This window comes from Eriocheir sinensis, chromosome 64, assembly GCF_024679095.1.
Source record: "Eriocheir sinensis breed Jianghai 21 chromosome 64, ASM2467909v1, whole genome shotgun sequence".
Lineage (NCBI taxonomy): Eukaryota > Metazoa > Arthropoda > Malacostraca > Decapoda > Varunidae > Eriocheir > Eriocheir sinensis.
In genome coordinates, this window is record NC_066572.1 from 3,968,239 (window position 1) to 3,990,365 (window position 22,127).

Consider the following 22,127-nt stretch of genomic DNA (forward strand, 5'->3'; position numbering starts at 1 on the left):
ACTGGTAAATCTACAGGTATAGTCTGTCCGCATTAACTTGGCAGATAAGCCCCTCCCCCTTTTGGATTTCAGTGTCTCCCATTGGTCAGTTCAAAAGCTAGCCACGCCCCCTTGCCAAATCAGGCTGTATGTGATTCGTGGGTGCTGGGAAAGGTTGAATCTCATTGGTGGATGCTGGGAAAGGTTGAATCTCATTGGTGGATGCTGGGAAAGGTTGAATCTCATTGGTGGATGCTGGGAAAGGTTGAATCTCATTGGTGGATGCTGGGAAGGGTTGAATCTCATTGGTGGATGCTGGGAAGGGTTGAATCTCATTGGTGGATGTTGGGAAAGGTTGAATCTCATTGGTGGATGCTAGGAAAGGTTGAATCTTATTGGTGGATGCTGGGAAGGGTTGAATCTCATTGGTGGATGCTGGGAAGGGTTGAATCTCATTGGTGGATGCTAGGAAAGGTTGAATCTTATTGGTGGATGCTGGGAAGGGTTGAATCTCATTGGTGGATGCTGGGAAAGGTTGAATCTCATTGGTGGATGCTGGGAAGGGTTGAATCTCGTTGGTGGATGCTGGGAAGGGTTGAATCTCATTGGTGGATGCTGGGAAGGGTTGAATCTCATTGGTGGATGCTGGGAAGGGTTGAATCTCATTGGTGGATGCTGGGAAGGGTTGAATCTTATTGGTGGATGCTGGGAAGGGTTGAATCTCGTTGGTGGATGCTGGGAAGGGTTGAATCTTATTGGTGGATGCTGGGAAGGGTTGAATCTTATTGGTGGATGCTGGGAAGGATTGAATCTTATTGGTGGATGCTGGGAAGGGTTGAATCTCGTTGGTGGATGCTGGGAAAAGTTGAATCTCATTGGTGGATGCTGGGAAAGGTTGAATCTCATTGGTGGATGCTGGGAAAAGTTGAATCTCATTGGTGGATGCTGGGAAGGGTTGAATCTTATTGGTGGATGGTGGGAAAGGTTAAATCTCATTGGTGGATGCTGGGAAGGGTTGAATCTTATTGGTAGATGCTGGGAAGGGTTGAATCTCATTGGTGGATGCTGGGAAAGGTTGAATCTCATTGGTGGATGCTGGGAAGGGTTGGATCTCATTGGTGGATGCTGGAAAGGGTTGAATCTCATTGGTGGATGCTGGGAAGGGTTGAATCTCATTGGTGGATGCTGGGAAAGGTTGAATCTCATTGGTGGATGCTGGGGAAGGTTGAATCTCATTGGTGGATGCTGGGAAGGGTTGAATCTCATTGGTGGATGCTGGGAAGGGTTGAATCTCATTGGTGGATGCTGGGAAAGGTTGAATCTCATTGGTGGATGCTGGGAAAGATTGAATCTCATTGGTGGATGCTGGGGAAGGTTGAATCTCATTGGTGGATGCTGGGAAAGGTTGAATCTCATTGGTGGATGCTGGGAAAGGTTGAATCTCATTGGTGGATGCTGGGAAAGGTTGAATCTCATTGGTGGATGCTGGGAAGGGTTGAATCTCATTGGTGGATGCTGGGGAAGGTTGAATCTCATTGGTGGATGCTGGGAAAGGTTGAATCTCATTGGTGGATGCTGGGAAAGGTTGAATCTTATTGGTGGATGCTGGGAAGGGTTGAATCTCATTGGTGGATGCTGGGGAAGGTTGAATCTCATTGGTGGATGCTGGGAACGGTTGAATCTCATTGGTGGATGCTGGGGAAGGTTGAATCTCATTGGTGGATGCTGGGAACGGTTGAATCTCATTGGTGGATGCTGGGAAAGGTTGAATCTCATGGGTGGATGCTGGGAAGGGTTGAATCTCATTGGTGGATGCTGGGAAAGGTTGAATCTCATGGGTGGATGCTGGGAAAGGTTGAATCTCATTGGTGGATGCTGGGAAAGGTTGAATCTCATTGGTGGATGCTGGGAAGGGTTGAATCTCATTGGTGGATGCTGGGAATGGTTGAATCCCCTATCCTTCCCTCCCTACCAATCCTCTCCTTTCCTCTCCTTCAGTTTTCCTTTCTCTTTTTTTTCCTCTTTCTCTTCTCTCCTCTCTTCTTCTATCTCTTTATCTACTTCTGCTTCCTACCTCTTCTTCTTCTCTTTCTCCTCCTCCTCCTTCTCTCTTTATCTTCTCTATCTCCTTCTCCTATCTGTTTATTTGCCTTCCTCTCTTACTGTTTCCTCCTTCTCTCCTTCGCCTACCTCATCTTCCCTCCTTCTCCCTCCCACCCTAACCTTCTTTCCCTCCCCAGGCCTGTACGGAGAAGGAGTGATGCATGACTCTGGAATGACCATCGTCCAGAAGAGCCATGGATACACCACCGGCGAGGCAATGACCATGCAGGATAAGGGGCAGAGGGTGAGTACTGAGGCATTCTTCTTTTGTAGTGAAGGAGGCAGCTCAAGGGTTAAAAAAGAAATTAAAAAGTTTGCTGATGTGATCTGCCCTAACCTGACCTGATTTGACCTAACCTGCCTCAGACCTAACTGTACCTGACCTGACCTAACCTGCCTCTGATCTAACCGGACCTGACCTAACCTGCCTCAGACCTAACTGTACCTGACCTGACCTATCCTGCCTCTAATCTAACCGGACCTGACCTAACCTGCCTCAGACCTAACTGTACCTGACCTGACCTAACCTGCCTCTAATCTAACCGGACCTGACCTAACCTGCCTCAGACCTAACTGTACCTGACCTGACCTGACCTAACCTGCCTTCAGACTTAACCAAACCTGACCTAACCTGCCTTCAGACAACTGGACCTGACCTAAGCTGTCCTGACTTAACTTGCCTCTGACCTGACCTGTCCTGACCTAACCTGTCTCTGACCTTACCTGAAGGTGCCACTTGAGGGAAAAAAAGAAAAAGGAAGACCTGACCTGACCTGACCTAACTGAAACTTTCATGTGCAAGACAAAACAAATTAATAAATAAATAAAATGAAACATGACAAAAAGAAACCTCTTCCAAAATAATAAAAGAGATGAATCAAAAAGCCCACTTACCTAACCTGACCTCTCATGTGCAAAATAAATAAATAAATAAATAAATAAAAAATGTTGCCCTAATCTGACCCCTTATGTGCGAAAAATCGAAAAAGAAAAAACAAAATCAATGTTGACCTAACTTGACCTCTTATGCGCGGAAGAACGAAAAAGAAGGAGAAAACAAAAAAGTCTGTTGACCTAACCTGACCTCTTATGTGCGAAAAATCGAAAAAGAAAGAAAAAAAACAAAATCAGTGTTGACCTAACTTGACCTCTTATGTGCGGAAGAATGAAAAAGAAAGAGAAAACAAAAAAGTCTGTTGACCTAACCTGACCTCTTATGTGCAAAAAATCGAAGAAAGAAAAAAACAAAATCAGTGTTGACCTAACTTGACTTCTTATGCACGGAAGAACGAAAAAGAAAGAGAAAACAAAAAGCCTGTTGACCTAACCTGACCTCTTATGTGCGGAGGAACGAAAAAGAAAGAGAAAACAAAAAGCCTGTTGACCTAACTTGACCTCTTATGTGCGGAAGAACGAAAAAGAAAGAGAAAACAAAAAGCCTGTTGACCTAACCTGACCTCTTATGTGCAAAACAACAACAACAACAAAAAAATGTAAAACCCTGTTGCCCTGAATTGACCTCTCATGTGCAAAAAAAAACATATGAAATGAAAACACCTGCTGACCTAACCTGACCTCTCATGAAAAAAAGTCTTCTGACCTAACCTGACCTCTCATGTGCAATAAAAAAGAGAAGAAATAAAAAGCCTGTTGACCTAACCTGACCTGACTCTGAACTGCCTTTTCTACTTATCTCTGACTGACCTGGTTAAAAAGAAGAAACAAAAAAGTGTCTGTTGACCTGACCTGACCTAACTTGTCCTGACCAACTTTGTATTAACTGACTTACTTAATTTGATGACCTTACTTTGACTTTTAGCTTTAAGTGAGTACTGTGACCTGACCTGACGTTCACCATATATTTACTCAATCTCTGCCTGACATGGAGTTAATGGTGACCTGATCCCTACCTGACCATGATGGAGCTTGTCTTGATGACCTGACATTGACCTTTTAACTACATGAGGGTGAGTACCACAACCTGACCTGACCTTAACTGAGCTTAAATTGATCTCACTTTACATAGACCTAAACCTAACTTGACCTGACCTGATCTTTCCTGGCTTTAAGTGACCTATGACCTTTGATTGTGCCTTATCTTGAAGTCTCCTGACCCTCTTGATTTAAGTTTAACCTAAGCTTTTTAATCTACGTTTTTATGATCTGACCTGACCTTCCCTGATATAAGTGACCTAACCTGACATAACATTCAAAGACCTTCCCTACCGTAACCTGACTTCATCTGACCTTGCTGACCTTATCCTGACCCTTAACCTTTGTGACCTAACTTTCCTTCTAAAACATGACTTAACCTGCCCCTACTTGCAACCTCATCCTGATCCTGACCTTATGTGAGCTAACCCTTGACCTAACATGACCTCCTCCCCCAGGCCCAGCACAACCACCTCCAGGAGCTTGGGTACCAGGGCGTGGTGGTCATCCGGAACCCCTTCAAGGCCCTCATCTCTCACCGACACCTGGACGTTGGGGGTCACACTGGCTACGCCCCCAAGGCACACTTCCTAGGCCAGGGTGAGTGCGGTGGTGGTGGGTAGGGTGTATTTTTTTATAGTGAAGCAGCTCAAGGGCAAAAATAAATGAGGACAAAAAGCCATGTAATTGTTGTGTCTGTGATGGTCTCGGAAGATTGACTGGAGGAAAAACTTTGGTGTTGGCGAATGTAGGAAGTGTGTTGGTGTTGATGTGGGAATGTAGGAAAAATAGTGGAGTTAACAAAAAATATATAGGAAAAGTTGGTGTTGATAAAAGGATGTAGGAAGATGTTTGGAGCCAATTTCACAGTTCAACACAGTGTCTTCGTAACAGCCCGAACCAAACAATAGAATCCCATACAATCCAAAATGGTGAGGTCTTCGATGCCACACTAAATACACAAGACTTTTCCTGTATAGTTTCATCCAATTTGTGAACTTAAATATAAACACCAGACACTATACAAGGAAATTTCGAAGGCTCTGGTATTGGTTTGGGAGCTTACTAACCGATCATGGGGAAATGTGAAATTGGCCCTTGGTGTTCGTATGAGAATGCCTGAGATTTACTACAAGGTTCCTGGAGTATTAGATTGTAGTCATGTGGAAGGTAATATGATGGTTAGTATGGCTATGGAGTGATGGACAGGATGCAGGGTGCGTGTTATGGGGTGGGTATTCAAGGGGTTTATAGAGGGGAAGAGGAAGGGGGTAGGGAATGATGGGATGAGGGTATGTGGGGTCGGTATTGAAGGGGGAAGTGGAGGTGGGATAGAGTGGCTTACTGGCAGAGTTGGGTACAAATGGCAATAAGGCTAACCTAACCAAACCACTACCCAACCCAACCAAGCCCAACCCTAACCTAACCTAACCAAATCACTTGACTCAACAACACTTCCCAACCAAACCCCACCTAGCCTAACCAAACCTAGCGTAACCTAACCTAACCAAACCACTTGACTCACCAACACTTCCCAACCCAACCCAACCTAACCTAGCCTAGCCTAACCAAACCAATTGACTCAGCAACACTTCCTAACCTAACCCAACCCAACCTAACCTAACCTAACCTAACCTAACCTAACCTAACCTAACCATTCCAACCCCTCACAGGCTGGGCAGACTTCGTGACACTTAAGGTCCATCTGTGGCGCGACTTCTACACCGACTGGCTGCGTCTCACCTCCCCTGAGCACACCTACGTCATGCACTACGAGGACCTGTGCGCCCACCCCGTCGAGGAGATGCGCGGGGTGCTGCGACACCTCAACATGCCTGAAGACTCCTCGCGGCTGGCATGTCTCGGCAAGAACCTGGACGGCATGTTCAAACGCAAACCGTCAAAGAACTCGCCCCTCAATTTCGACCCGTTTACGAAAGAGCTTCGAGCGGTGATTTACGAGTCGATAAATGCGGTTGATCTGGCCTTAAGGGAGAGAGGGAAATCCGGGTTGCCGGTTCATAAGTATGAGATTTATGATGCTAAGGAGGCAGAGGGTATGGGGTATGGGCGGACAGTTAGTGGTGGTGGTGGTGGTGGTGTTAGTGGTGGGTAGTGTGTGTCTGTGCAATGGTGTGTTTGTGGTGGTTTATGAAAATGGAAGAAAAAGTGCTTGGAGTGGAGGAAAAGTCTTGGGAGTGGAGGAAAAGTCTTGGGAGTGGAGGAAAAGTCTTGGGAGTGGAGGAAAAGTCTTGGGAGTGAAAGAAAAGTTTTGGGAGTGGAGGAAAAGTCTTGGGAGTGGAGGAAAAGTCTTGGGAGTGGAGGAAAAGTCTTGGGAGTGAAGGAAAAGTCTTGAGAGTGGAGGAAAAGTCTTGGGAGTGAAAGAAAAGTTTTGGGAGTGGAGGAAAAGTCTTGGGAGTGAAGGAAAAGATTTGGGAGTGGAGGAAAAGTCTTGGGCGTGGAGGAAAAGTCTTGGGAGTGAAGGAAAAGATTTGGGAGTGGAGGAAAAGTCTTGGGAGTGGAGGAAAAGTCTTGGGAGTGGAGGAAAAGTCTTCATATTGGAGGAAAAGAGTTTGGAGTGGAGCAAAAGTCTTGGGAGTGGAGGAAAAGTGTAGATTTTCCTATGAGAGAAGAGGGAAAAAATTTGTGTTCATAAGGAAATGGAGGAAAAAGAGGAAAAATTTTGGACTTCCTAGAAAATTGGAGGAAAGATATTAATTTTCCTAAGAGAAAGGAGGAAAAAAGAAGGAAAAGAAGGAAAAAGAAAGAATTAAGAGAAAAGAAGGAAAATGAGAAAGTGAATGAAAAAAAGGAGATAAGAAAAAGATAATAAACAAAAATGAAAAAGAATGAAAAGAAGGAAAATGAGAGAATGAATGAGAGAAAAGAAGGAAAATCAGACAGTGAATGAAAGAAAGAAGGAGACAGAAGAAGGAAAAATAATAAATGAAAATGAGGAAAAAGAAGGAAAAGAAGGAAAATGAGAGAATGAATGAAAAGAAGAAAGAAAAGAATGAAGACGAAACAGTGAATTAAAAGAAGAAAGGAGATAGAAATGAAAAAAAATAATAAACAAAAATGAAAAAAGAATGAAAAGAAGGAAAATGAGAGAAAATAAAAGATAAAGAAAAATAGGAAAAGGAAAAGCCGCTGAACTTCCCTGTGTGTGAGAACGAGTCTAATTACACACCATTAATTTTCGTATCATTATTATTACTATTTTTACTATTCAACGTTTGCTCATGAATTTTACTCCTTTACAACTTAAGGCAGGTCAAAGTTCCACAGTCAGAATGTCGATATATATATATACTGACCCCTGTTTATCTATCTATCTATCTATTTCTCTATTCTCTATCCTGTTTCTGTTTGCCAAGTTACAAGAGGAGGAGGAAGGAGAGGAAGAAGGGGAGAGAGAGAGAGAGAGAACGAGAGAGGAGGAGAAGGAAGAAGGAGGAGAAGGAGGAGGAGGAGGAGGAGTTACATGAGAGAGGAAGAAGGAGAGGAAGGAGGAAAGTTAAGGGAGAGATTGGTAGAGGAAGAGGAGGAGGAAAGTCATATGAGAAAGAAAGGAGAAGGAGAGGAAGAAGGAAAGTGAAGGGAGAGAGAGAGAAGAAGAAGAAGAAGGAAAAAGAGGAGGAGGAGGAGGAGGAGGAGGAGGAGGAGGAGGAAAGAGGTAAAGTCAAGCGCAAACTATCATGTCTTCCACAATCTCCTAATATCCTTAACCCATCTCTATCCTATCCATATCTCTCCTTATATATCCTACTGAGGCCTTATCTATCCTAATATACCCTAACCTTACATATCCTTAACACTGTAATGGCTGCCAAGTTACTAAGGGGTCAGTTTTTATATATGGACGTGTGGTATGTTTAAAGTAAGACTGTGGGGTAAGCTGGGTGTTGTGTGGTGTAGTGTGGCTGGGTCTGGTGTGGCTGGGTATTGTGTGGCTGGGTCTGGTGTGGCTGGGTGTTGTGTGGCGTAGTGTGGCTGGGTGCAATTTTGCCAATACTACCACCACCACCACTGTATATATGTAAAGTCTAACAAGAAAGTATTATATCAAAGTTACGGAGAGCATGTGAGGTTTCGAGAAGGGTCGTATTAGAGGCAGAAGTTCATATTTTCGACACTTTCCAGCTCTGACGATATCTGTTTCCCAAGGCCATAAAAGAGGTTAGTTGGGTTCTATTGAGTGTGTTTTGTGTTCATGGTGAAGAAGCCTTGTCAAGTTATGGCTATACTCGTAACACTAGCAATTGACACACTAACACAACCTCCACCAAAGCCTTGTCAAATTATCGCAAGGCTCATAACACTACCCATGGACACACTAACACAACCTCCACCAAAGCCTTGTCAAACTATCACTAGGCTCATAACACTACCCATGACCCTAGTGGTAGCTTGACCCTTCCACTGTGCCATGAACCTAAAGAAACACACATTTGGCAAGGCTTTCGTAGGAGTTGTGGCCATTTCCAGGGGTAGTTTCATGACCCTGGTGGTAGGCTGACCCTTCCTCTGTACCGTGAACCTAAAGAAACACACATTCGACAAGGCTTTCGTGGGAGTTGTGGCCATTTCCAGGGGTAGTTTAATGACCCTGGTGGTAGTGTGACCCTTCCTCTGTACCGTGAACCTAAAGAAACACACATTCGACAAGGCTTTCGTGGGAGTTGTGGCCATTTCCAGGGGTAGTTTCATGACCCTGGTGGTAGTGTGACCCTTCCTCTGTACCGTGAACCTAAAGGAACACTCATTAGAACCCAACTGACCTCCTTCTTGGCCTTCGAAAGTAGTTGATGTGAGCGGCGGAGGCATCTGAGAACATTGACCTCCTTACTATACAAAAAATAGGTCATGTTGCGCTCCTGTATTCATTCTTAAGTTTGATAGTGAAAAAAATAAAGTGCATATCTAGTTTGTGTACATAGATATTTTTAGTTTGTGAATATAGTTTTTATTTTCATAGTGTGTATATAGATTGTTTGCCATTATTACTGTATGAGAAATGACTTACCAGTGTCGATATATATCCTTTGTGACAGTGATATCTTTCTATATTTTTCATAACTAACAAGTACACCATCTTCTTAGTAATTTGACCATGTACCGAAATTGCCTCTAGTGACCTCTATTCTTGATAACCTAAGTAAAACGTCTTCTAAATAATTTGACAAGGTGAGGGAAGGAGGAGGAGAGAGAGGAGAGGAAAGGAAGGAGGGAGGTGGAGGGAGAGATTGGAATGGAAAGAGAGAGAGAGAGGAGGAGGAGAAAGGGAAGGAAAGGGAAGTAACATCTCTCTCTCTCTCTCTCTCTCTCTCTCTCTTTCTGGCTATTTCCCTTATTTTCCTTCTTAATAATTTGACCGGGAGAGAGGAAGAGGAGAGAGAGGAGAGGAGGAGGAGAAAGGGAGGAGAGTAACATCTACATTCTCTCTCTCTCTCTCTCTCTCTCTCTCTCTCTCTCTCTCTCTCTCTCAACACACAATTATCACATCTTTCCCTATTCCCTATTCATAAGTCAAACTCACTCCATTTATAATTTGTACAGTTGCAATTAAATCCTCATCCATTACAAGAACACATTTTCGGGTACAAGATAAATTAAGTAATCCATATAATCTCCATTACTATTAATATCAAGTGCCTATCTATATAATCACTCTTGTGCATATATTTTCCTAGCCATGACAAGCCTATAACATAACCTAGTTTAGCGTGACGAACACCAAAAACAGTTTCTCTAATGACCGACGGAGTTCATCGCTCACCTATAAGAAGACTATTTCCGAATCTCTTTTTGGGGGCAGCGAGAGGGGAGGGAATGGAGAGAAAACAGCGAAAAGAAATATAAAAAGGGTTAGAAATAGGAAATGACCGTACCTCGATGAACTAATGATGAGGTGGTATGTGTTTTGTGTTAATTTTTGAACGCAGTGTTTTGGGTGTTATTGTATACGTAATGAAGGGAAGCAATGTGTAAGGAGAAGGAAGAAGGAGGAGGAGGAGGAGAAGAAGGACGAGAAGGAAGGAAAGTGAGGAATAGAAATTGGCAGAGGAAGAGAGAGAGAAGAAGACGAAGAAGGAAAAGGAGGAGGAGGAGGAGGAGGAAGAGGAGAGAGGAAGAGTGTAAGAATGAAAAATGAGAGAATGAAAAGGAAAAATAAAAAGAGAGAAAAGGAGGGAGACGAAAGAGAAAGAAATGAGAGAAAAAGGAAAGAAAGGAGAGAGAGAGAAGGAAGGAAAGTAAAGTAAAAGGGAATGAAGAGAATGGAAGAAGAGGAATAAGAAGGAAGGAATAGAAGAAAATGAAGGAGATTGCCAAAGAAGAATGAGAAGGTTAAGCAAAGAAGACACAAAGAAAAGAATGGAAAGAAAAAAAAAGATACAGGAAATAGAAGGAAGGAAGAAGGAGGAAGAGGAAGAAGGAATAGATGATGAAGTTGAGGGAAAGACGACATTAGATAAGAATGGAAAGGGAAAAAAAGATACAGGAAATAGCAGGAAGGAAGAAGGAGGAAGAGGAAGAAGGAATAGATGAAGTTGAGGGAAAGACGACATTAGATAAGAATGGAAAGGGAAAAAAAGATACAGAAAATAGAAGGAAGGAAGAGGGAAGGAAGATAAAGAAGGAAAGAGTAAAGAGGAAGAAAGAAGAGAGGTTGAAGTTGAGGGAAAGAAGACTCCATCAACCACTCCATCCCTCTAAGTAAAAATACCCTTGTGCCTAAACTCATGACGAAGGTTCAAAACAATATTTAATGGTGATGTATCTTGCCTTATATAACACACTCTCTCTCTCTCTCTCTCTCTCTCTCTCTCTCTCTCTCTCTCTCTCTCTCCCTTTCTTCCTTTTCCCATCCACGCCAATCACATTTTTGCTTCTCATCCCATTTTCCATCATCACATATTTCCACTTTATCGCATTTATCATATTTTCCTCTATTTTTGATCTTACTGAAATGTCCATGTAAGAAATTTTGTAAGAGATGCTCATAAAGATGGCAATGTGTGTGTGTGTGTGTGTGTGTGTGTGTGTGTGTGTGTGTGTGTGCAGCTATTTATGGCTTTGTGATAATTAAAAAAAAGTGTCATTTGTCATTTGTTTGTTTTATTTTTCCTTCATAGTATAATTTTACATAAGAACGTAAGGAGTCTGCAAGAGGCTGGTGGGTCCATACAAGGCAGCTCCTGTAAGCATAACCCCGCCTAACCTCACTATCCATGAACTTATCCAACCTCTTCTTGAATGTATCCATGGTATTGACGCTCACAAAATGACTGCCAGGTCTGTTCCACCCACCCACCACTATTCAACCAGTTCTTCCCTGCGTCCTTGTTGACTCTCAACTTGTTCAATTTAAATTTATATATATATATATATATATATATATATATATATATATATAGAGAGAGAGAGAGAGAGAGAGAGAGAGAGAGAGAGAGAGTATAAGGAGTAGTAGAGAAATGTAAGAAAAACAGTACCTTGAGCCAGCCCGGTGATGAGTACCGTAGTGCCCGGTGGTGGGTGCAGGCCGTGTGTTCTTAGCGCAGATAAGCGTCGAGGATCAGGAGGCAGTACACGACGAGGTCCAACACTTCCAGGCCCTCCAGGACGGCGTGCCACCAGGGCCTCCTCGACCCCGGGGCACTCAGCACTGGCTCCAATTACTCCTCGTCGGGCACCGCCTCGCCGGCCTCAGCACCGGCTGGCGGGTTCCCTTCGTCACACACAGGCTCAGGCACAGGCTGGTGAAGGTCGTAGTAGAGAGCCAGGCACGATGACTCCCCCAAGTCAATTCCTGGCACAGCTGAGTCCTGGGCACTGACCGGTGGCTCCCCGTCGACAGGCGCAGGCTCAGTCTGGTGACAGTCGTGGCAGAGTGCCAGGGACGATAACTCCCCCAAGTCAGCCTCTGGCACTGCTGAGTCCTGGGCACTGGCTGAAGGGTCCCCGCAATGTACGCCTGGCACTGTAAGGCTCTGGGCACTGGGTGGCGGGACCTCCACGTGAGGGTCCGTCGTGTGAAGGTCTCTGTACAGTGCCAGAGAAGAGGACTCCCCCAAGTCCGCCTCTGCCACTGCCTTGCGGGCCTCGGCGCTGGGTGGTGGTTCCCCGCAGCAGGCTTCTGGCCCTGTGGTGTTCTGGGCACTTGTGGCTGGCGGGACCCCTTGGTGCGGCTCTGGCCCCACCTGGTGAAAGGCGCGGTTGAGTGCCAGGGTGGATGGATCCCCCAAGTCGACCTCTGGCACTGCCACGTCCTGGGCACTGGCCGAGGGGTCCCCGCAGTGCACTGCTGGCACTGTATACTCATGAACAGTACATGTTGGTGTCCTCAGGACTGGCTGAGGCACCGCCGCAAAGGCCGAGGCACTGACCTCGGCCACCTTAACCGCCGGGACAGGGTCGTGCCATCCCTGGCCCTGGCCGAGCACCTGCTGCCCAGGGCTGGCCGATGCGCCGCGGCCACCCTCGCAGGGGCCGAGGCACGCGGCGTCCCCCTGGCCCACGAGCTCCCATTCACCGCCGCCACGGCTGTGGAGCCGCCCGTTGCATGCCCACGGCCTGGCGTACCTGGACCGTGTGAAGGACAGGGTGGCGACGCGGTCCTCGTCGCCTGCCAGGCTGAAGAGGAGCAGGGCCACGTCTCCGGCCACGGCCTCCTCCAACAGGCCCAGCAAGCGGGCGAGGGGCATGGCGGCCGCGTAGACGGCCTCCCCTCGGCGGGAGCACTTCACCCTGATGGCGGTGCTCGGGTCCTCGTGGTGGAGCCCGACCAGGGGCAGGTGCTGCAGCTCCCTGCCCCGGCACACCTGCACGCCCTGGGTGCACACCCACCCCCGGCGGGGGAAGGTGAACCGCGCAAGGCGGCGCCTCCCCCGCCCCCAGCAGCGTGAGGCGCTGCTCGACAAAGTGAGGGCGTCCACGCTGGGGACCCCGGCCCCCAGCGACGCCTCGGCGTGGATCTTCAGGCAGGAAGTCTTGCTGCCCATTGGGTTTGTCTGTGTGTGTGTGTACAGTGCTTGGCTGTACTGTGGAATGAAAATCATGGGCCGGGGAGGAAAGTGATGGTTGCCGCCAAGGGGGCTGGTGGGCGCGGCGACCATTGCCTGCCCTCTTGTCTCACCCTTTTCCTCCCCTCCGGGCCTTCCCCACCTCCCTGTGACACCCGCTCCCTTCTGTCCCTCCCTCAACTGCATTTCCCTACTTTTTCCCCTCCCCCGCCCCTCCCTCGTCACCCCAGCATGGTCGAGGAGGAAACGAGGGAATTTTCACACTTTCCTCCGCCTGGTGCCATTTTACTTGCATGAGAAGGAAGAGGAAGAGGAGGAGAAGGAGGGGAAAGGAGAGGAGGGGAAAGGGGAGGAGGAAACGTAGAACACATGAAAATGCTTCGGACACGTTTTTCCTCTCTCTCTCTCTCTCTCTCTCTCTCTCTCTCTCTCTCTCTCTCTCCTCCCCTCCCCCTTTTATCTCCTCCTCACTTTACCTCCCCCTTTTATCTCCTCCTCACTTTACCTTTTCACAAATAATAACAAAACAAGAAGAAAATGAAGACAAAAATAAAGAAAATAAAGAAAACGGTTACTTACATGAGCTGTCTTCTGTGTGCGTATGTGTGTGCGTGCGTAGTCGAAGCATATATGCGTACACGGGGATGGAAACGCACATACGCACACACACATAACATTCTGGTCTGTAAAAAATAAAAAGTGGGCCTGTTAATTTTTTTGTTTGTTTTGGAAGAACAAAAAAAGGGAGGTAAATGAAGAGGGAGAGAAAGATAAGGGAGGGAGAGAAAGAGAGGAGGGAGGGAGAGAAAAGGAGGAATGAGAAGAGGGAAGGAGGAAAAGAGAGAGAGAGAGAGAGAGAGAGAGAGAGAGAGAGAGAGAGAGAGAGAGAGAGAGAGAGAGAGAGAGAGAGAGAGGAGGGAAGCAGCAAGGAAGAGAAGCGGAATAAGTAAGAATGAGAGAGAGAGAGAGAGAGAGAGAGAGAGAGAGAGAGAGAGAGAGAGAGAGAGAGAGAGAGAGAGAGAGAGAGAGAGAGAGGAAGATGAGGGAGGGAAAAGAAATGAGTAAGAATGAAAGAAGAGAGAGAAAGAGAAATAAGAAGGAAAGAAGAATGAGGAAGAGGAGAAAAGGAAGATAAATGTGAAAGAATGAAAAGGAAAATAAGAAGAGGAAAGGAGGAAGATGAAGAGGAAGAAGAGGAAAAAAGGGTAGAGATGACGATGGTGGCTTAAAAATATGACCACAGTGAGATGGCGCCACTATAAAAAACTCGTCTGCCCTACTAATAACAGACTGGGGCCAACTATCAACACCCACCAAGATAGTCAACCAGCGGAATAGGTCAAACAGTGTCCCAGTGGTGGAGTGGTCACCCTGCCTACCTTCAAATCCAAGCACCCAGGGTTCGAATCCCAGCATGGCAGTCGTGTGTGAGGCCAGGCAGGTGTGGGTCCTCCCTTTGTGTCCGGGGGTAAATGTGCACTTGTGGACCCCTGGGTAAGGCACACTGTGGTAACCCGGATGTCCTTCCCCCCTGCCCTGTGTCCTGGGGTGCTGGGTTCCTGCCCCCACAGGCTCAAACAGGGGGTCAGTCGGGCTCTAATGTGTGTTTCCTTAGGTTCACGGTACAGAGGAAGGGTCGAACTACCACCAGGGTCATGAAACTACCCCTGGAAATGCCCCAATCTCCTATGAAAGCCTTGTCAAATGTGTGTTTCTTTAGGTTCATGGTACAGAGGAAGGGTCACACTACCACCAGGGTCATGAAACCACCCCTGGAAATGCCCCAAACTCCCATGAAAGCTTTGTCAAATGTGTGTTTCCTTAGGTTCATGGTACAGAGGAAGGGTCAAACTACCTCCAGGGTCATGAAATTACCCCTGGGAGTGTGTGTTACCAGGCTACCAGTGAAGGGATATCCAGCACACCAATACCACATGGGAAACACTCCACTATCCACCACAGAGGCAGAGAAAGACCTGGGAGTGTGTGTTACCAGGCTACCAGTGAAGGGATATCCAGCACACCAATACCACATGGGAAACACTCCACTATCCACCACAGAGGCAGAGAAAGACCTGGGAGTGTATGTTACCAGGCTACCAGTGAAGGGATATCCAGCACACCAATACCACATGGGAAACACTCCACTATCCACCACAGAGGCAGAGAAAGACCTGGGAGTGTATGTTACCAGGCTACCAGGGAAGGGATATCCAGCACACCAATACCACATGTGAAACACTCCACTATCCACCACAGAGGCAGAGAAAGACCTGGGAGTGTATGTTACCAGGCTACCAGTGAAGGGATATCCAGCACACCAATACCACATGGGAAACACTCCACTATCCACCACAGAGGCAGAGAAAGACCTGGGACTACTCGTATATGTTACCAGGCAACCAGTGAAGGCAAAATCCGTTCCAATCGCAGCAGACGGGTAAAACATGAACACCAAACACTACACAAGGAATTTTCAGACTTTGGTATTAGTGTGGAGGCCTACCAACCCATCATAGCGAACTGCGAAAGTGGCGTTTAGTCTGGGGGGCTGTGAGAGCGGTGGTGACGGGGGTTTCTCTCTCTCCCTGGTGCTGAGGGGAGGGCGCTATCCCCGGGGCGAGGTCATTGGTTACCTACAAGAGGCTGGTGTGGTCCATTTCCTGTAGGCTTTCTGCTAATGGCATTTACTTTTTTATTGTTTATAGATTTTTTGTGGTTCATATATAACCTTTTCAGTAGTTTATGATTTAGTATTATATTTGGTGCGATGTGAAAATGGTACTAACAGAGCCTTGATTGTATCGCCCAGTCAATCAATCATCTGCCTTATACTGCCCTGGGACACTGCTTGGAGAATGGGAGCTGTTTGCCTTATACCTGGAAACTGTTTACCTTATACTGCCCTGCTACACTGCTTGGAGAATGGGAGCTGTTTGCCTTATATCTGAAAACTGTTTACCTTATACTGCCCTGCTACACTGCTTGGAGAATGGGAGCTGTTTGCCTTATATCTGAAAACTGTTTACCTTATACTGCCCTGCTACACTGCTTGGAGAATGGGAGCTGTTTGCCTTATACCTGGAAACTCTGTACCATATACTGCCCTGCTACACTGCTTGGAGAATGGGAGCTGTTTGCCTTATACCTGGAAACTGTTTACCTTATACTGCCCTGCTACACTGCTTGGAGAATGGGAGCTGTTTGCCTTATACCTGAAAACTGTTTACCTTATACTGCCCTGCTACACTGCTTGGAGAATGGGAGCTGTTTGCCTTATACCTGAAAACTGTTTACCTTATACTGCCCTGGGACACTGCTTGGAGAATGGGAGCTGTTTGCCTTATACCTGAAACTGTTTACCTTATACTGCCCTGGGACACTGCTTGGAGAATGGGAGCTGTTTGCCTTATACCTGAAACTGTTTACCTTATACTGCCCTGGGACACTGCTTGGAGAATGGGAGCTGTTTGCCTTATACCTGGAAACTGTTTACCTTATACTGCCCTGGGACACTGCTTGGAGAATGGGAGCTGTTTGCCTTATACCTGGAAACTGTTTACCTTATACTGCCCTGGGACACTGCTTGGAGAATGGGAGCTGTTTGCCTTATACATCAAACTGTTTACCTTATACTGCCCTGGGACACTGCTTGCAGAATGGGAGCTGTTTGCCTTATACCTGAAACTGTTTACCTTATACTGCCCTGGGACACTGCTTGGAGAATGGGAGCTGTTTGCCTTATACCTGGAAACTGTTTACCTTATACTGCCCTGGGACACTGCTTGGAGAATGGGAGCTGTTTGCCTTATACCTGGAAACTGTTTACCTTATACTGCCCTGCTAGACTATCTGTAGAATGGACCTGTTTGCTTTATGCCATGTTGGGGTTGTTTACCTTATATTGCCCAATACCTTATACCCAGACCTGTTTGCCTTATACCTGGAAACTCTTTGCCTTATACTGCCCTGCTAGACTATATGTAGAATGGACCTGTTTGCTTTATGCTATGTTGGGGCCTGAATTTCCAAGTTGATATTTTCTCATTATATTTCAATCATCTCCCTTCGTCTCCTATCCAATGTCCACTCTGTTATTTCAAAGACGATGGTTGCTCCTTCATCTTCATTTCATCTTCCAACTTTTCTTTAACCCAATATGTCAACCTGAATTCTTGAGGTGATATTTTTTCCATTTTCTTTCACTCCATCTTCCTTCGTCTCCTATCTCACACATTGCTTTCTGTACACACTTCCATGCTTGTAATGGATCAAATCTAAGGTGCTTGATCGGCCGAAATTTGGCCCGTCACTGCTACATGGTAAAGCCACAAATTCGGCCCGTTGCTGCTACACGGTAAAGACACAAATTCGGCCCGTTGCTGCTACACGGTAAAGCCACAAATTTGGCCCGTCACTGCTACACGGTAAAGCCACAAATTTGGCCCGTCACTGCTACACGGTAAAGCCACAAATTTGGCCCGTCGCTGCTACACGGTAAAGCCACAAATTTGGCCCATCACTGCTACCGGGTTAAACCTTTCCATTCTTTCCTAATTTAACCATAACAAACACATTACCCCAGTAACCTAACATAACAAATAACAAGAAATAAACATCACTAACTTCTCTCCCCCAGTAAATAACTATGACTATAAATAATGGGGATAATGAGAATGATAAACAGACTCACTATAATGCATGAGAAATTGGAATATGAATGGGAGGAATTATAAAAACAAGACAGGGAAGTTTGGTATTAAATTATTTCTTTTTACAAACATACAAGAGATGGATACTTAGTCCGCTAGGTTGCGCACACACACACACACACACACACACACTATCCCTCACACACACACTCTCTCTCTCTCTCTCACACACACACAAACGCATTCTCAAAACAGCGAATCCAAGAAACTACCGAGCGAATTCCTGTTCCTTTCGCCGCACACCTCACTCTTGACCTTCTCCCGACTCATCACCCTTTTCAAGTTCTCCACAGCCTTCTTCCTCTCCCTAGCCTTGCCGGGGGTAGGGGCTGAGGCAGGGTTATGCAGGGTAGCTCCGGGGGCGTCCTTGCCTAGCAGGACTTTGGTTCGGGTCTTGAAGCGAGGGTGGGAGGAGTTGTTCTTGTGGGAGGGGCGTGGGAGGTTGCCCGGGGTATCTGTGGATGGGTGGGTGTTTGTGTGTGTGTCTCCCTCTGGTCTGGTTGATGTGGTGAAGATGGGTGACTCTTCAATTGCACTTCCCTTCTTCTTCTTTACTGTGGAAGAGGAGGAGGAGGAGGAGGATAAGTGTAGACCAGCGTTGATCTCCTTCCCCTTCCTCTTCTTCTTCTTCTTCACACTCCTCTTACCCCCATCCTCCTCCTCCTCCTCCTTCTTCGCTCTCTCAGGTAAAGGGAAGAGCTCTTGTTTCTTATGCCGGCAGACAAGACACGAGACCTCAATCACATTTCCGCGGCCTCGGTAGCGCGCGAGAATTGACTTTTCCGAGGACGTGAGCTTCCCAGGGTGAGTTTTGGAGCGGCGAAGGACGCGTCGGAGCCTCCCGCGCTGTGCCTTGGGGTCCCGTGGGCAGCCGAGGAGACGAGGCTTGCAGAGGCCGGCGATCCAAGGGGTGCTGCAGGACGGACACTGGATGAACCCCCCGGTGAGACGCTGACGGCCTGGGGGTAAAGGCGGGATATACTACTACTACTACTACTACGCTATTTCATTCTGCCTGGCCACCAACACAGCAGGAATTTTGATGGCTGTGGCGCCTGTGCATTTCTAGTATACAAAAACAACAGTCGTTTACATTGATAACCTAACACACAAGCACAGGAAGAGACAAGCTTGTATCAAATAACACAGTCACGTCATGCTCCAACGATCTGTGGGTTTTGAAATTCATTGATTGATAGCTCATTTCAGGTATATTAAAAGACATTGGCTCTGACAGTGCAAATAAAGGATGTCTTAATAATTTACTGCATGTAAGTAACGATTAATAACATAAATAACATGAAAGAGTATAACTGTTGAATGTGATGTTTGGCTATTTAGAATATTAGGCTACACATGTTATTTACATCCAACACGTCAAAATTCCTTATGATTAGATATTTGCATTCATGTAGCCTATACCTGAGTGAGATGAAACATGGGTGTCTGAAAGGCTATGGATCATTCGAGTATGATCAGACTATACTGTTTGATATACAAGTTGTTCCTTCGTGTTCTTGTGTGGTAATTATTGATGAAAATCTTCTGTGTGCAGTTCATACAAGAGGGCTTGAGGGTTTTCTGTACACACAAACACTCAAATACATCAGTGAAAATATAAAGTTGATCTTCACGCAATCACAAACTCACAATGCACAGGTGCCACATGTACGTTCATGAGTGGACAGACGGAATGAAACGGACCATACTACTACCATTACTACAACTGCTAAATGATGCTGTTACTTCTACTAATGTTGCTTGTCCTCCTCCTCCTCCTCCTTTTCCTTCTCCGTCTCCTCCTCTGCCTCCTACGATAGCTACTGATACTACTACAACTACCAACATTACTACTATGACTACTCGACTACTACACACACACACACACACACACACACACACACACACTGCACTGTCATTTCTGTCACACAGGCAGGGCCCTCTTGGGACTAGGCCCAAGAGGGCCCTGCCGTATGACATAGAAATCACAGTGCAGGAGATAACTAATGAAATGGAGAATCTAGACGTGAGCAAAGTCACAGGGTCCCGACAGTGTTTCCAACTGGGTGCTGAAGGAGTGTAGGAATCAATTGGCAGATAAAATACACAAAGTTATAAAAAGGTCATTGGCTGAGGGTGTAGTCCCTCTGGACTGGAAAAAGGCTGACTTAGTCCCCGTCCACAAGAGCAGAAGAAGAGACAACCCACTCGACCAGTTTCCCTTACGAGCGTAGTGTCGAAAATATGTGAAAGAATTGTGAAAAAGAAATGGATGAAGCACCAAGAGGAAAACGAAATCATCACAGAAAGACAGTTCTGATTTAGGAAAGGAAGATCATGCCTGACAAACTTGGTGTGTTTCTATTCGAGGGTGACAGATGTTGTGCAGGAGAGAGATGGATGGCCTGACGCTGTCTACCTGGACTTGAAAAAGGCCTTTGACAAGGTGCCGCATAGGAGGTTGATGTGGAAGCTGGAGACAGTGGGTAAATTAGGAGGAGGACTCTTAAAGTGGATGGATGATTTTCTGAAGAACAGGATGATGAGAACAACTATTAGAGACAAGAAATCAAGTTGGGAAAATGTCATGAGTGGAGTTCTGCAAGGCTCTGTGTTGGCCCCAATCATGTTTGCAGTACATGTTAATGATATGACAGAAGGAGTGGATAGCTATACGAGTCTGTTTGCCGATGACGCTAAGATAATGAGAAGAGTGGAAAAAGAGGAGGACTGCTTGCTGCTCCAGAGAGACCTGGACACAGTGTGGGGGTGGAGCAGGAAGTGGGAAATGGAATTTAATACCAAAAAGTGCAGTGTTATTGAATTTGGAAAAAGTAGAATGAGAGTAGAGGGACATTATAAGTTGGGTAAGGATAAGTTAGACAAGAAGACAGAAGAAAAAGACCTTGAAGTGATGATCACGGAAAACTTGTCTCCAGAAAGACATGTGAATAAAATATCAGCTGAGACACAACCTGCTGAGGGACATCAGAGGAGCGTTCACATACCTTGATGAGGACATGGTAAGGAAATTAATTGCGACCTTGATACGCCCTAGACTAGAATATGCATCAGCGGCTTGCTCGCCATCACTTAAGAAACACATTAGAAAACTGGAGAGGATACAGAGAGCGACAACAACAATGGCACCTAGTCTGAGCGACCTGCCTTATGAGGAAAGATTGCTGAGGCTGAACCTCCCTACACTGGAAAGTAGAAGAGAAGGAGGAGATTTAATTGCGGTGTATAGGGTGATGAATGGTGTAGAGAAAGAGGAGAGATGACCTTTTGATCAGGGAAGAAAGAAACTTACGAGGAAATGCAAAACTGTTGAGAAAGGGGATCTGTAGAAGAGACATCAAGAAGAACAGCTTCCAGCGGAGATGTGTGGGGGTCTGGAATGGGCAGGAGAGGGAAGTGGTACAGGCTAACTCAATAAGCGCATTTAAGGCCAAATTTGACAGAAGTAGTTGGAAAGACAAGACAGCATGAGTATAGCTCCGTTCCTGTAAATCACAACTAGGTAAATACACACAGAGACAGACTGAGAAAAAGAGAGAGAGAAAGACGAAGAGAAACAAAGAAACAGAAGCAAAATGAGGAGTAGAAAAGCAGAAAAGAGGAAAAAAAACTAGTCCCAAATCAGCAAATATGACAAAAACATCCATTTAAATTGACTACCTTTGGCATGTAATAACTATCTCTAATACTACTATTACTACTATTAAAACACCACCACCAACAACAACAACAAAGACGATGATGGTGATGATAATGACACTCTAGCAAGGTCCTGGCACTAGATGATAGTTAACAATGCAATATATTTTCTTTACGGCAAACAAAAAATAAAAACAATACAGAAAAGATGGAAAGGAAAAGGACAGACAGAGAAAGATAAGGCAAAAAAAGAGCAAAAACATATGAAACAAAAAATAAAAAATAATACAAAAAGAAAAGATGAAAAGAAGGAAAAGAATAGAGAGGAAAAGATAGCAAAAAAAAAAATGAAAACAAAAAATAAAAACAAAACAAAAACGAAAATATGAAAAGAAGGAAAAGAATAGAGAGGAAAAGATAACAAAAAAAATAAAAACAAAACAAAAACGAAAATATGAAAAGAAGGAAAAGAAAAGATAGAGAAAAAGATCAAAACAAATGAAAACAACAATCAAATCCGCTGAAAACCATTCCTATAAACACTTAGAAAAATAACAGATAATGGACAATAGTTAATAGATATAATAGATAATAGACTAAATAAATCACAATGCAACAGAATCATTGTATTGACAGGGCCGAGAGGAGAGGAAATCATTGAACCACATCCACACAAGCTTGTTAAGGGTGGATAGAGCAGAAGTCAGGTATAGGGCAG

At 45.5% G+C, this 22,127-nt stretch overlaps 2 protein-coding genes and 1 long non-coding RNA gene across 17 annotated transcripts in view; 2 read left to right on the forward strand and 1 right to left on the reverse strand.

The window, feature by feature from the left end:
* The window catches only part of LOC126987310 (WSCD family member AGAP003962-like), a 67,560-nt gene extending 56,437 nt beyond the window's left edge, over positions 1–11,123 (forward strand). Inside the window, exons 8-10 of the mRNA XM_050844233.1 lie at positions 2,220–2,326; positions 4,473–4,614; positions 5,688–11,123. Coding sequence (XP_050700190.1) covers positions 2,220–2,326; positions 4,473–4,614; positions 5,688–6,130 — 692 coding nt within the window. The 3' untranslated portion in view covers positions 6,131–11,123. The remainder of the gene's footprint in view (positions 1–2,219; positions 2,327–4,472; positions 4,615–5,687) is intronic.
* LOC126987308 (uncharacterized) overlaps positions 1–22,127 on the reverse strand; it is a 385,727-nt gene that overhangs the window by 352,575 nt on the left and 11,025 nt on the right. The window contains exon 3 of one of the 2 annotated variants that reach the window (XR_007740698.1): positions 13,617–13,720. Coding sequence is in view for 1 of the 2 variants with exons in the window: in XM_050844230.1 (XP_050700187.1) it covers positions 17,936–18,708 (773 nt within the window). In the remaining variant the exon portion in view is untranslated. Of the gene's footprint in view, positions 1–13,616; positions 13,721–17,787; positions 18,709–22,127 lie in introns of those variants that run through there. The other variant, XM_050844230.1, reaches the window with a different exon arrangement.
* On the forward strand, positions 22–1,635 carry LOC126987312 (uncharacterized). 14 transcript variants are annotated; one of them, XR_007740709.1, is made up of 6 exons: positions 22–303; positions 334–483; positions 514–813; positions 1,204–1,293; positions 1,354–1,473; positions 1,504–1,635. It is a non-coding gene; the product is annotated as an uncharacterized LOC126987312 (long non-coding RNA). The 14 variants fall into 14 exon arrangements; XR_007740707.1 differs by having other exon boundaries at positions 26–303; positions 334–423; positions 1,504–1,634; XR_007740703.1 differs by having other exon boundaries at positions 26–303; positions 334–393; positions 454–813; positions 1,504–1,634.